The 14227-nt window shown below is 42.9% G+C and overlaps 1 protein-coding gene and 1 pseudogene across 1 annotated transcript; both read left to right on the top strand.

The window, feature by feature from the left end:
- Positions 1-14227, top strand: part of LOC115665835 (GDSL esterase/lipase At4g10955-like) — a 33376-nt pseudogene that overhangs the window by 17184 nt on the left and 1965 nt on the right.
- LOC115688516 (GDSL esterase/lipase At4g10955-like) lies at positions 4130-6689 on the top strand. The gene is made up of 2 exons (XM_030614340.2): positions 4130-4709; positions 5529-6689. Exons 1-2 carry the CDS (start codon positions 4648-4650, stop codon positions 6496-6498), a joined length of 1032 nt encoding a protein of 343 aa, XP_030470200.1. The 5' UTR covers positions 4130-4647; the 3' UTR covers positions 6499-6689.

The following is a 14227-nucleotide window of genomic DNA, read 5'->3' as shown; positions in this document are numbered from 1 at the left end:
TTCTTTTTTATTTTTAAATTTTTTTAAACTTTTTTTTAATTTTCCTTTTGGTCTTCCCCTCTGCATCGTCTTCTTCACCGAAATCTCACTTTCCTCACGCCTTCACTGAGAACAATTCTTCCGGCGAACTCCATAACACCGTCGACCTCAACCTTCAATCGTCGACGTCAATAACCACGGCCGGCCAATAACCACCGGCCACTAGTTGGCCGACGGTTTCTACATCGTCGGACTAACTCCGGCGAGAAATTCTCAAACTCAAAAATCACGTAAACTGAAACTCAATCGCACGTAGGAAACATATATGCAAATCAAATCGTAAGAGATGGACTAACTGAATCGGCCTCTAACCGCGGGCATCGCTCCAGCAAAAGTGGAATGGATCTCCGTCGAAGTTTCCATCAATGGCCGACTCGAACAAAGGACGAATATGCCACAAAATCAAAGGAAAAACACGGATTCAGTATCAATCTGACCATTTAAGAACAAATAGAGTATAAAACGAAAATTCTACGAATCAATTTTACGAAATCGGTTTCAGGCTTTCACTCGAGCATTTTGTCAAACATATGTTATGCAAAAGGTGAACGAGTGGATTGTAACCACTTCTGATGCAAACTCGCAATCGTGCTCGAATCAGATGAATGTATGACGCTCTATCAGTCTCATGTATGGTCAGTTCTGCTCCGTTTAATCCTATCCAGAGAATTGGACTTTCGGCTACCCATCTACAGAAAACAAGAGGCAACAGAAGACTAGAGGAGATGATTTTACCTGATTCGTGAGTTGCAGAATGGCGATCGACGACGGTGAGGAGAAATCGGCAATGACAGAAACGGCGATATCGGAAATCGTCGACAATGTGATGATAGCGGCAGCAGAAATGAATCACGAGCAAGACGATGACCGGTGATCGAAATGCGATGATCGTCTAGGACCGACGGACAACAGCAAACACCGGCGAAGCTTCCGACTAATCATCAATGGCAAAGAACTCTTTCTTCTTCCTCTCTCAGTGGAGCCTCAACCTCACTTTCTCTCCCTCTGAACTCTCTTCCGCGAGCTCTCTCTTCTTCGGCCAACTCTCTCTCTCTCTCAGAGTCCAACTGATTCTCTTCTTCCCCATAGCTGTTATCTCTAAGGAATCTAAAACCAATTCCGTTAGCCTTCTCCAGCTCAGCTTCTAGAAGAGCTCCGATTTTTGCTTTGATCACCTGCCTGTGAGACACGATCTTGTTCCCCCATCACCCCCGAGCTCCCTGTTCTTTTATTCTCTTGCTAAGGTGAAGTGCAGGAGGAGGGAAACCGTGAAGAAAGGTAAAAACACGGCTGGGCTTCTTTTCTTTTTCTTTGAAAAGATAGTGGAAAAAGGTCAAACTGCTCAAGTGATCCCTAAAGTGTAACATCAACAATCCAAAATATGCCGTCAGTTGTGAAAGGACAGGTGAGTTTTCAGTTTGTGGGCAAGAGAGAGAGAGAGAGAGAGCCCTCTTGTCATTTTTCGTTTGGAGTTTGAAGCAACGCCACCTTTTTTTGTTGTTGTTGTGAGTGCACAAATTCTTCAACCCCTTCATGGGATTGTTATGATGCTAAACCCAACATTTTACAGCATAAGTCAGATATAATTTAGAACTTTAAGAAGGAATTGGGGGACCATAGGTGCTTTCTCACCAAATAGAAAATTCTTTTCTTCACATTTTTCCAATGATTGACAACTCTTATAGAAAATAATTTTGTTAAAACAACACAAATCTCAAATGACAGCATCTAACAATATCAAAATATAAATTTAGGAAGTCTTGCAACTAATTTGAGTTTTTATTTCTTTTCATTTGATTTAATATATGTTACTTTTGAGATGTCGAGAGAATTTACGGAAATGGAAAAACAAGAAAAAGGATTGGATGATTCATCCCGTCAACTTTTATGTTTTATCATCACTTTTCCTCTAACAATTTTGAAAATTCCGTGTAAAAAAAGGGTCACATTCCATGTGTCGATTTCTATATATTGTCAAACAATTTATCTTAATCATTTTCCATTAAGAAAAAGGCATATTATGAAAGTCATAATATTGCGAAGAGTAAACAATAATGAATATCACGTGAGACATTTACTTTTACATTTTAGCTTTTTCTAGATTTTTCGGAATTCTCACACGAGCTCTCTATTTAATTCGAAACACTAGAAACTTTTAACAAATTTTTAAATTTTGAAACAATATATTTTTTTAAGAAAAATTCAAAGGGAAAGTCGTCATACGTAAACCTATATTTATTTTTGTTAGCTGAACCATAAGTCGTAAATTTGAAAATAACCTTTTTATCTGAAATTTGCAATTTTATTACAGCTATAATATCGAGAGAGGAAAATAAAAAGAAATTTTTTTTTGAAAAAAGGAGTTTCATTTTTACCTTCGTTTTGGCCCCCCCTTTTCAGGCAAGGAAATTCGTTTCGCGCAAAACCATCGTCTCCTTCCGACCCTTCCTTCCTTCCTTCTCTTCCTTCTCTCTTCCACTGCCGTCTCCACTTCCAGCGATCGTCTGATGCGATTCTCCGAAGCTTGACCTCGCAATTCTTCCCAATTTTCAAGCTTTCTTCGCTTCGGATTGTCATCATCAGGTTTGGAGGGAGGCATTGGTTGGAGCTGAATCCCGTGAATTTTCTCGTCTGTAGTTGGATTTACTCAGCTGGGACTAGTAGGGTTAAGTTTGTCTTCGACCCAAAAAAATAAACAAAAAGAAAGAAGAAGAAGAACACCAAAGTTTCTTGCGACGAGCAAAGGTGAGCTCTTGATCAACCCTGCGACTCTTTCTCGCACCTCATCGGATACGTTTGAGGTACGCTTCATTGTTTCTAATCTGGGTTACATTTGTCCGTGGACCCTTTCGCTTTGCGTTACGTGTTGGGGTTGTGGTTTTGGCCTTGCGGGGACGCTGAAGTTCCGATTCCTGACGATCGATTTCGAGGTCGAAAAGTGAAAGGAATGGACTTTGTCAAAATGCCCACGGGCGCGATGTTTCGTGTTGTGGATGTTAAGTAATTGCAAATGGGCGAGGTTCGGTTTGTCCTTTTTCTTTTGTGGGGTTTTGCATATGTCACTGCAAGTTAAGGAATTGCTGCTCTCTCTGGCGGATAGTGGAGTAGTTGTGCAGAACCTCGTGAATCTTTTAGTGGGTTTTTTCATTGAATTGTTGTGAATAGGTCAGGTTTCGCGTATGTTTATGCCCTTTTGAGATGAGGCAGTTATATTAGTAAGGTACAATAGAGGTCAAACGTTTGGTAATTTTGCTCAAATTCATATCAGTTTTCGACGCACACGCAATGGCATCCATGGTATTCGTGTGTTTACGTGCCTGTTTGAGTGCGCATGTACCATTTTCGGGTCTATCTCTGCGTGCTTTCTGGTGTGCGTTGTGCTTGTTTAATATGGCAACAATAAGAAGCACACTGTGGGTTGAGTTTGAAAGAGAAAAAGTTTGTATAAGCCAACAAAGAGATGTGCATTACTTTTGATGGAAAAAGAAATGGTATGCTGGAATTGTTTTGAATTTGGATGTCATCACACTTTGTTTATCCTATTCTGCCCTTTTGCATTGGGATCTCTTTCTACCTGCTGGCTATACACTATATTACAAGGTACAAAAGACGAGACCAATGTTCAAAACCACATTTCCAATGTTTAAAAAATGGGAATATCTCAGGACACATGGTCATTGCTAAACAAAATCCAGTTCGACCTGCGACCCAGCAATCCATCTGGGAAAAGGTTGCAGATACGTCTAATAAAAAAACTGTATCAACTTGAGCCGAGTTAGAAAAACTCAAGCTTAACCGGTCCACCTCTCATGACCCATTTCTGTCCATTTAATTGATTGTGAGATTGTTTGGAATGAATTGGATGCCATTTATGAACAATCCGGTGCAAGTTCTGTCGTTGGAGTATTTCGAATTTTCTTCGTGAGGAATCATAGCCTGGGGATGGCGACGATCTTTTATATAACAAAACTTCCACCTTTTTCTCCTTTTCCTATTTGGTAATTGACGCAGGGTAAGTTCAGGCATTTTGTTACGACTTAAAAGGTGCAAAATGATAGTCTTCCTCATTGTATATTCAGATTGCTGTTGCATAATAATCTGCTCGGTCTTTTTGGGATAAGCGGAAGTTGTTATGATGTAGATTAAGGCATAATCAGAAGAGGGAAGATTATTCAGAATCATTTGGGCCAGCTCAACTCCCTCCCTGAACCTCTTTGTAGGTACTCTTTTAGTGACTGGATCGACTGGTCTGGACACATTGACCTTTAAGCTCATACTTCGACAGTTCAAATTATTAGTGTCACAGCAGATTACTTTTATCCCTGAACTTCACATGACTATTAAAGAAAAAGAAGGTCCCCGATGCATAATAATTGGATGGAACCTAAAACTTCATGAGGCAGCTTGAAATAGTTGTATGTGTTTAAAAAGACGCACAGTTGATCCTTATAGTACATAGATTTAATTACGGTGAAGGGAGTCGGGTACAAATATGGATGTGCAGTAATGCACACGACACTAGCCAATGTCCTTTACTAACTGTTGTATGCAATGTTCACTTCTAAGCAGCTTTCAGGGAGAAGAAGTTTGAAATGAACCTGTGGGATTATGGTCTCCGAGAGCGAAATTTTTGACCGTTCAGGGCCCTCGGACCTTACTCGCATTGACTGGTAAGACCTTCAGATTCTCTTTCCTCATTGAACAAAAAGCCCCAAGTCGCACCTTTTAAGTTTCCGTCATGTCTTATCAAAATTCCCAGAGAGTTTCCTTCACCTTTGTCTCGATTATTTGGGGATGACCAATTACTGTGTCGTGCTGTTACTTTTTGAGCATGCAAAACTAAGCATTGTCCTAGCTGTTCAACTTTTCCATAACTTAACACGCACTACCGGGGTTATAGTTAGAGAAAGAACTGACTAAGAAGGTGCATCTATGGTGTAATTTCCATCTACTTCTGTAGGTAGTTTTTGTTCTTAACAGACGAACTTCCCTAATGCGCCACGGGCGCTTGTCTTCCCCTTGCAATTCATTCAAGCTGGGGTGGCATGTCTCTGATTAGTTCCTCATAGAGTTTTACTCGATACTATGCCGAGAAGGAGGAGTTTTGCTAGATATGTGACCTTTAATATGTCATAGGCTGTTATCGCTAGGTGTTGATTTGCCCACACATGCACTACCTATTGTAACTTCGTCCCCCACGGTTGCCATGTAATATTTGGTTCATGGACACATCCAGTTTGTAGTTTTTGGATAGAAGCAGCATGTATGGAGTGCCAACTTTTCATTCTAAACCAAGTTCAGATTGCATGAGAAGCTTTTTCGAAAATATGGCATTTTAAACTTCTCTCAAATCCGATGTCTAGCTCTCGAGTTTCTCTTTTTCTTTTGGCCGTGAAACGATGAAATGGGTATCTAGCTTAGTCTAGCTACAGAGTTTCTTATCAGCAAACATATTGACGAAACTAACATTTCTTGGACTTCTAACATAGGAATAATGCAGATCATCAGAGGTCGGTTGCTGCTTGTTTGGTTCAAGCTGTCTATGTCTTAGAGCGGGACCGCCAGGAGAAACGTGAAGGTCCCCAGGCTCTTGCTCCTCGTTGGTGGGAATTTTTCAATTTTCAGTTGCTGCGCAAACTCGAAGATAAGGCCAACCCTTCTATCTTCGGTGCCATCTTTGAGTATAAGCCTCCGCCATCCTCAGGTAACCACTCAGCAGATGGACCGCACTTTGTGGTCGCCTTCCGAGGCACCTTGATCAAGGTAGAAACGTTCTGTCAAGATATGAAGCTGAATGCTAAGCTTATCCGGAATGAGCTCCCCTCCGCCTATCGCTGCGAGACTGCCACGCAGGCAGTGCAAGACATGGTTGCAACCGCTGGCGATTCTAGGGTCTGGTTAGCTGGCCACTCCCTGGGGTCTGCCATTGCTCTGCAAGCTGGAAAGAACATGGCCAAACAGGGATTGTTTCTCGAGTCTTTCCTCTTCAATCCGCCTTACCTATCTACCCCGCTCGAGAAGATCGAGAACGAGAGTTTGAAGCGGGCTGTCCATTTTGGCACCGACGTGGGCCGTGCTGCGTGGGCAATTGCTACGAAGTCTCGTCAACAGCTGAATCAATCCGCCAATTCTTTTGCGGCTTTGTCCCCTTGGGTTCCTCGGCTGTTTGTCAACAAGGTCGATAAAATCTGCTTGGGATACATTGACTATTTCGATCGCCGAGTCAGCATGCAAAAGATGGGAGCAGGAGGTCTCGGGAGGTTTGCTAGTCAGCATTCTTTAGGATCGCTGGTCATGAGCAAGAAGGGGAAGCAGGCAGAGCCTTTGCACTTCATCCCGTCGGCAAATCTAATAATCAATTTAGATCCGCCGCCGGAGTTCAGGAGGGCGCATGGTATCCTCGAATGGTGGAAACAGGACCTGAAGCTGAAGACCAAAGTTTACAAGTACAAGAATTAGTATTGGCGGTATTGTTGGACTATTTCCCGTGGCTTATGCATTTGTATCTGATGGTGTGATTGAACTTCCTGTGCTGATAGACAGCTGTTTGCTCTCCCTGTGCTGAATTGTCTGTGTGGCCATCAATGTAATCTGGACGTGCTGTTCCGTGTGGCTCATTTTCTTTTTGGTGTGAGAACTCGAAACAGTGCTTTATTGTCTACTTTTGGTGTCAAAACTGGACCCGTTGGGGGGGGGGGGGGGGGGTGTGGGGTGGTGGTGGTCCGATGCAAATCAAGCCATTAATCCTCTTGAAAAAGTTACCATAACGGTCTTAAATCTATTGTATTTGTATCAATTCAGTCTTAAATTTTTTTGTCAATTTAGCCTTAAATCTTAAAATTTTGGCCAATTTAGTCCATCCGGCCACTTTTGGCCAGCTGGTGTTGACGTGGACATTAGTCGATGCCGGCCGACGCTGACGTGGCAATATTTTAAATATATTTTTTACTTTTTTCGAATTTTTTTACTTTTTTTCTCTTTATTTTTTCCTATATTCTTCCTAGCCGGTCCGGTGACCGGCGAAGTTGAACTCGCCGGCCATGGGCAAGGTCGAGCCTCGCCATGGCCGGGCGAGCTCGACCTCGCCCACTGACAGCGAGGTCTCGCTAGATCCACCCTCGCCGTCGGCGGGTGAGGTCGAGCCAGATCTGCGCGGCCTCGTCATCGAATGGCGAGGTTGAGCCTCACCCAGCCATGGTGAGGCTCGGCCTCCCCTAGCGACAACAAAGGTGGATTTAGCGAGACCTCGCCCACCGACGGCAAGGGTGGATCTGGGCAAGGTCGAGCTTGGCAAAGCTCGACCTTGCCCAGCGATGGCGACAGCCAACCTTGCCCAACTCGTCGGCCTTAGCATCTGGCCCGTTGCCGGACCGGCCGGGAAGAAGATAACAAAAAAAGAGAGAGAAAAAAAATTCAAAAAAATATTAAAAATATTGTCACATTAGCGTCGGCAGGATGGTAGGCACCGGCCGGTGTCCACGTCAGCACCGGTCGGCCAAAAATCGCCGGATGTATTGAATTGGCACAAATGTAAAAGGTTTAGGACTGAATTGATGCAAAAAAAAGGTTTAGAATTGACTTAACACAATTGCAATAGGTTTAGGACTGTTTTGGTAATTTTCCCGACAACTCTTATATATGAAATAGTTTTTGTTAAAATGGCACAAATCTCAAACGAAAGCATTTAATAATACTGATATGTAATAAATTCGGAAAATTTTGCAATTAATTTGAGTTTTTCTTTCATTTCATCTGATCCAATATTTGCCACTCTGGAGATGTCGAGAGTGTTTACGTAAATGGAAAAAGAAGAAAAAGGATTGGATAATTTTCCCAGTCAACTTTTAAGTTTTATCATCACTTTTCCTCTGCAATTTTGAAAAGGAAAAGAATTAAAAACTGTGCAAAAAAATGTCAAAAAAATGTCACATCCTGTGTGCTGATTTCTATATTTTGTAAACCAATTTATTTTAATCATTTTATGAATATTGCGAAGAGTGAACAATACAATTACTTTTATGTTTTAGCTTTTTCTAGAATTTTCGGAATTCTCATATAAACTCTTATTTAATTCCAAACAATTGAAATTTTTAATAACTTTTTAATCATTATTTAATTCCAAATAATTTTTTAATCATTATTTTAACTGAAGCATAAGTCCTAAAGGTGAAAATAACCTTTTTTTATGCATTTTGCAATTTTATTATAGCTACATATCGACGGAGGAAAATAAAAGATAAAATAAAAAAGGAGTTTCTTTTTTTCCTCATTTCCAACCCCCCAGTTTCAATCGTTTTGCTTTGAATTCGAAAAAATTACCAAAATAGTCCTAAACCTTTTGCAATTGTGTCAATTCAGTTCTAAACATTTTGCATTTGTGTCAATTCAGTCTATTTGGCCAATTTGGCTAGCCGGCATGCCAACGCTGACGTGGTAATTTTTAATATTATTTTTATTTTTGCAAGTTTTTTCATTTCTTCATTTTTTCTTTTTCCTTTCCTTTCCTTTCCTTTTTCCCTCTCTTTTTTTTTTTTCTCATCTTCATCTTTAACCTCTAATCGGTCACCAGCGATTGGCCAGAGGCGAGGGCCGGTGAGGTCGACCTCGCTGGTGAGGCTCAACCTCGCCATTAATGGGCGAGGCTGACCTCACTAGTTGCCGGTGATGGCGAGGATCATCCTGCCATTGCTAGGCGAGGCTGACCCCAGCGAGGACGAGCCCTCACCCAGCAACGGTGAGGTTTGACTCCCCCAACCGTATCCCATTATGCTCCAATTGCTCCTCCTCCTTCTGCTTTGGATGCTGCGTCATGGTACCCGGATTCTGGTGCGTCTCGACATGTTAACACTGTGGGTGATGGAGTTTCTCTTCATATCACCCACACAGGTACACTTGAGCCGACTTCTTCCACTCCTTTTCAATTATCAAATATTTTAGTTTTACCATCTATCACTAAAAACTTATTATCAGTCTCTCAATTTGCCATTGAAAATAATTGTGTTTTCTTGTTTTATGGCACATATTGTCTTGCGATCTCTCTTCACAATAATCAGATTCTACTCCAAGGCAGACTTGAGAACGGCCTCTACCGCGTCTTGCCCTTCCGCGTCTTGCCCTTCCGTGTCCTAAACCTTTTATTTTTGTGCCAATTTAGTCCTTCCGATCAATTTTGATCGGAATTTGCCGACGTGGATGCCTACCGGCCGGCGGCCAGTCACCGGCACCGACGTGGACAACTTTAATAATATTTTAATATTTTTTTGAATTTTTATTTTTTTTCCACTTTTTTTTTTGGTCCCCCCTCCTCCTCACAGGCTGGTCGCCGGTCCGCCCGACCAGGCCGGAGGCGAGAGGCCGGCGAGCACGACCTCGCCGGCCAGCGGCGAGGGCGAGCCTCGCCTTGGTCGGGCGAGGCTCGACCTCGCCGGCAAGCGGCGAGGCTCGAGCCCTCGCCGGGAGGCCGCGACGAGGGCGAGCCTCGCCATGGTCGAGCAAGGCCCGAGCTCGCTGATCTGCGAAGTCGAGCCTCGCCCGGCGACCTCGCCGGATCCGGCGAGGTCGGGCCTCGCCGACCACCGGCGAGGTCGAGCCTCGCCCTCGGCGGGCGAGGCCGCCGCCCTCGCCGGTGGCCGGCGAGGTCGAGGGGCGAGGCCGCCGCCCTCGCCCGGTGGCCGGGCGAGGTCGAGCCTCGCCCTCGGCCGGGCGAGGCCGTCGCCCTCATTGGGCGAGGCCGTCGCCCTCGCCCGGTGGCCGGCGAGGTTGAGCTCGCCAGCCTCTAGCCTCTGGCTAGTCGCCGGACCGGCGACCGGCCAGAGGAAGGAGGGGGGACAAAAAAAAAGTGGAAAAAAAAGGAAAAAAAATAAAAATTCAATAAAATATTAAAATATTATTAAAGTTGTCCACGTCAGCGCCACGTCGGCGCCGGTGACCGGCCGCCGGCCGGCAGGCGTCCACGTCGGCAAATTCCGGTCAAAATTGACCGGAAGGACTAAATTGGCACAAAAACAAAAGGTTTAGGACTGAATTGGCACCAATTTAAAAGGTTTAGGACTTAATTGGCACCAAAAAAAGGTTTAGGACTAAATTGGCACTAATGTAAAAGGTTTAGGACTGAATTAGCATCAAAAAAAGGTTTAGGACTAAATTGGTACTAATGCAAAAGGTTTAGGACTTTTTTTGGCACTTTTCCCCAGCTTTTACTGCTTCTCATGCTCATTCAATAAATTTGTGGCATCATCGATTGGGCCATGCACATTCCAATGCTTCAGTTCGACTACTACATTCCACTAAGACTAGTTTTACCAGCTCACCCTCCACTGTATGTAAGTCATGTGCTCTTAGCAAGAGCCATCGTCATTCCCACCCATCCACTATGTCTAGGGCTTCTTCCCCTCTACAGCTGGTACATTTTGATATATGGGGGCCTTCTCCTGTAATGTCTTTAAGTGGTTATAAATATTATGTTTGCTTTATTGACGATTATTCTCGTTTTACTAGGTACTATCCTCTCACAACTCGTGCACAATTTTTACCTACATTTATTGCTTTTCATAAATTTGTGGAGACTCAACTTCAGTGTAGATTACAAGTAATACAATGTGATGGCGCACCTGAATTTCTCTGATCGGCATTTCGTGCTCACCTTATTCAACATGGCATTCACCAACGTGTCTCTTGCCCGTATTCTCCTTTTCAAAATGGCACTGCTGAGCGAAAGCATCGTCACCTTGTTGAAACAGGCCTTGCTCCCTTGACACACGCTGGTATATCATCTGAATTTTGGGAGTTTGCATTCGAGACTGCCACTTTTCTCATCAACAGACTCCCTTCGCCGGTCATTGGTAACATCAGTCCTTGGCAGGCGTTATTTGGGACACCTCCTGACATTTCTTATCTACGCATCTTTCGGTGTGCAATATTCCCCTATTTACGGCCCTATGCTCCTCCAAGCCCGCTCCACGATCAAAGGCATGCATTTTTCTTGGCTACCCTCCAGGCTATCGCGGGTATCGTTGTTACTGTCCACTTACCCGTAAATTTTACGTTGCTACTGATGCTATTTTTGAAGAAACAAGCTTCCCATTCAACAACATATCTTCTACATCAACGCCAACTCACATTACGGACATAGTGTTGCCACTACCTCCACCTCCAGTCACAACTTCAAACGCGACTCCACAACAGGTGCCTTCAACGCCTCCACCTCCTTTACCATCACCCCCTATCTCAACAGCACCATCTCCACCAGAAACCTGTCCTTCTGCAACTACTCATCCGATGGTCACTCGTCTCAAAGATGGTACTATTTCGCGCAGGACTATCAACCGCCAGCACACATATGCAATGATGGTCGCAGCTCATCCTTACACTGAACCTACATGCTTCACTCAAGCATCGCGTGATCCTCAATGGCGTGCAGCCATGGCAGCTGAATATACTGCCTTAATTCAAAACGGAACTTGGGAGCTTGTTCTTGCTCCTGCTCATGCTCGTCCCATTGGATGTAAATGGATCTTCAAAGTTAAGCTTCGATCCAATGGTTCTCTCGAATGGTATAAAGCCCGTCTTGTAGCGAAGGGATATCATCAACAAGCAGGACTGGACTACAATGAAACCTTCAGCCCTGTTGCAAAACTTGTAATAGTTCGCACTATCATAGCTCTTGCGTATTCTCGGGGTTGGAACATCCGTCAACTTAATGTCTCGAATGATTTCCTCCATGGATATCTCAATGAGGAAGTATATATGATGCAACCATAGGGATTTGTAGATACAACAAGGCTACATCATGTCTGTCGTCTCCGGCGTTCTCTTTATGGCCTCAAGCAAGCCCCTCGAGCTTGGTACCAACGTCTTAGCTCCTATTTAATTGCTCTTGGATTTCGGATGTCGAGTGCGGACTCTTCATTATTTGTTCTACATACACGTCACTACAGTATGATACTCCTTGTGTATGTTGACGACATCATCCTCACAGGTTCTCCTCACACTCCATTTTCAAACCTCCTTAGTGCTCTCAAAGCCGAATTTGCCATTAAAGATTTGGGTCCCCTTCATTACTTCCTCGGTGTTGAAGTACAGTCCACTTCTGATGGTCTCATCCTTCATCAGGCCAAGTTTACACATGACATTCTAGCTCGCTCCGAAATGACCGATGCTCGAGCTGTTTCCACATCATGCACCACCGATGAGCCCCTCTCTCTCCACCACGGAGACCCTCTCCCGAACCCTCTACTTTATCGAAGTATTGTTGGTGCTCTACAATATTTAACACTTACACGACCAGATATTGCCTACTCCGTCAATACCGCGTGTCAATTCCTCCATGCCCCTACCACAGCCCATTGGCAATCGGTGAAGCGCATCCTACACTATCTTGCAGACACTCCTCGACTTGGTATTTTGTTTAGTCGTGGTTCATCTACAACTCTCCATGCCTTTCCAGACGCAAGCTAGGCTGGTAATCGTGACGATCAGCGTTCTGTTAGACATTATTGCATTTTCCTTGGTCGTACTCTTATTTCTTGGAGCTCTCGCAAACAACGAATTGTGGCATGTTCTGGTACAGAAGCTGAATACAAGTGTTTGGCTGATACGACTGCAGAACTTATGTGGATTGAATATCTCTCGAAAGATCTAAATGCTCTTCCACCACATCCACCTACTCTTTGGTGCGATAATTTATCAGCACTGTACCTAATTGCAAACCCCGTTTTTCATGCTCGTACAAAGCACGTGGAGATTGACTATCATTTTATTCGTCAACGACTAGCTTGTGGGCAGCTCTATCTTCACTTCATTTCATTCATAGATTAGCCTACTGATATTTTCACCAAAGGACTCTCCTCTGCACGTTTTCGACTTCTACGATCCATGCCGACGATTCGTCCGCCCCGTTAGCTCGTGGGGGATGTTGCACAAGTCAAAGTCATCTCCACCAGAATCGGTTTAGCTAGAAACTTCCCGCTCCTCTCCATATCTCTAAATCTTTTTTTATATAAATTTAATATAATATTAAATTTATTTTTATTTTTTTTTTTTTAAAATTTTTAAAAAATTTTATAAACCCTTAAAATTTTTTAAAAATATAAAAGGAAAAAAAAATAAAAAAATTTTTTAAAATTTTTTTTTTTTTTCTTTTTTTTTATTTTTTCTTTTTTTTTTTTTGTTTTTTTATATTCTCCTTTTTTTCTCTTTTCTTTGTTTCCCCTTTCCCTAAAGATCCTAATTTTAATTTACTCTTAACAGGTCCACCTCTCATGACCCGTCTCTGTCCATTTAATTGAATATTATCTGTTGTAACATTGCTGTGTGCATATTGATTGTGAGATAGTCTGGAATGAATTGGATGTCATTATGAACAATCCAGTGCAAGTTCTCTCCTCGGAGTAGTTTGAATTTTCTTCGTGAAGAATCATAGCTTGGGAATGGTGACGATCTTTTATATAATCAAACTTCCACTTTTTCTCCTTTTCCTATTTGGTAATCTATTCGGGCATTTTGCTACGACTTAAAAGTTGCAAAACAATATTCTTCCTCTCATTGTCTTTTCAGATTTTTGTTGCATACTAACCTGCTCGATCTTTTTGGGATAAGTGGAAATTGATAGGATGTAGATTAAGGCATAGTCTGAAGAGGGAACATTATTCAGAATCATTTGGGCCAGCTTAACTCCCTCCTGAACCTCTTTGTAGCTACTCTTTTAGTGACTGAATCTACTGGTCCAGACATGTTGACCTTTAAGCTCATACTTCGACAGTCCAAATTATTACTGTCTCAGCAGATTACTTTTCTCCCTGAACTTTACATACTTATTGAAGAAAAAAGAAGGTCCTTGATGCATAATAATTGGATGGAACTTAAAACTTCATGAGGCGGCTTAAAATAGTTGTATGTGTTAAAAAAGATACACAGTTGACCCTTATAGTACATCGATTTAATTACGGTAAAGGAAGTCGAGTACAAATATGGATGTGCAGTTATGCACACGACACTAGGCATTGTCATTTACTAACTGCCATATGGAATGTCCAGTTCTGAGCAGCTTTCAGGGATACAACAAAGAAGTCCTAAATGAACCTGTGGGATTATGGTCTCTGAGAGGGAAAGTTTTGACATTTCAGGGCCCTTGTACCTTACTCGCGTTGACTGGTAAGACCTTCGGAATCTCTTTTCTCATTGAACAAAA

The sequence above is a fragment of the Syzygium oleosum genome, unplaced genomic scaffold, assembly GCF_021117445.2.
Source record: "Syzygium oleosum isolate NSW1041296 unplaced genomic scaffold, Sole_v2.1 Sole_v2.14, whole genome shotgun sequence".
NCBI lineage: Eukaryota > Viridiplantae > Streptophyta > Magnoliopsida > Myrtales > Myrtaceae > Syzygium > Syzygium oleosum.
The sequence above is the reverse complement of the archived record's forward strand: the minus strand, read 5'-3'. Positions and strand labels throughout refer to the sequence as shown.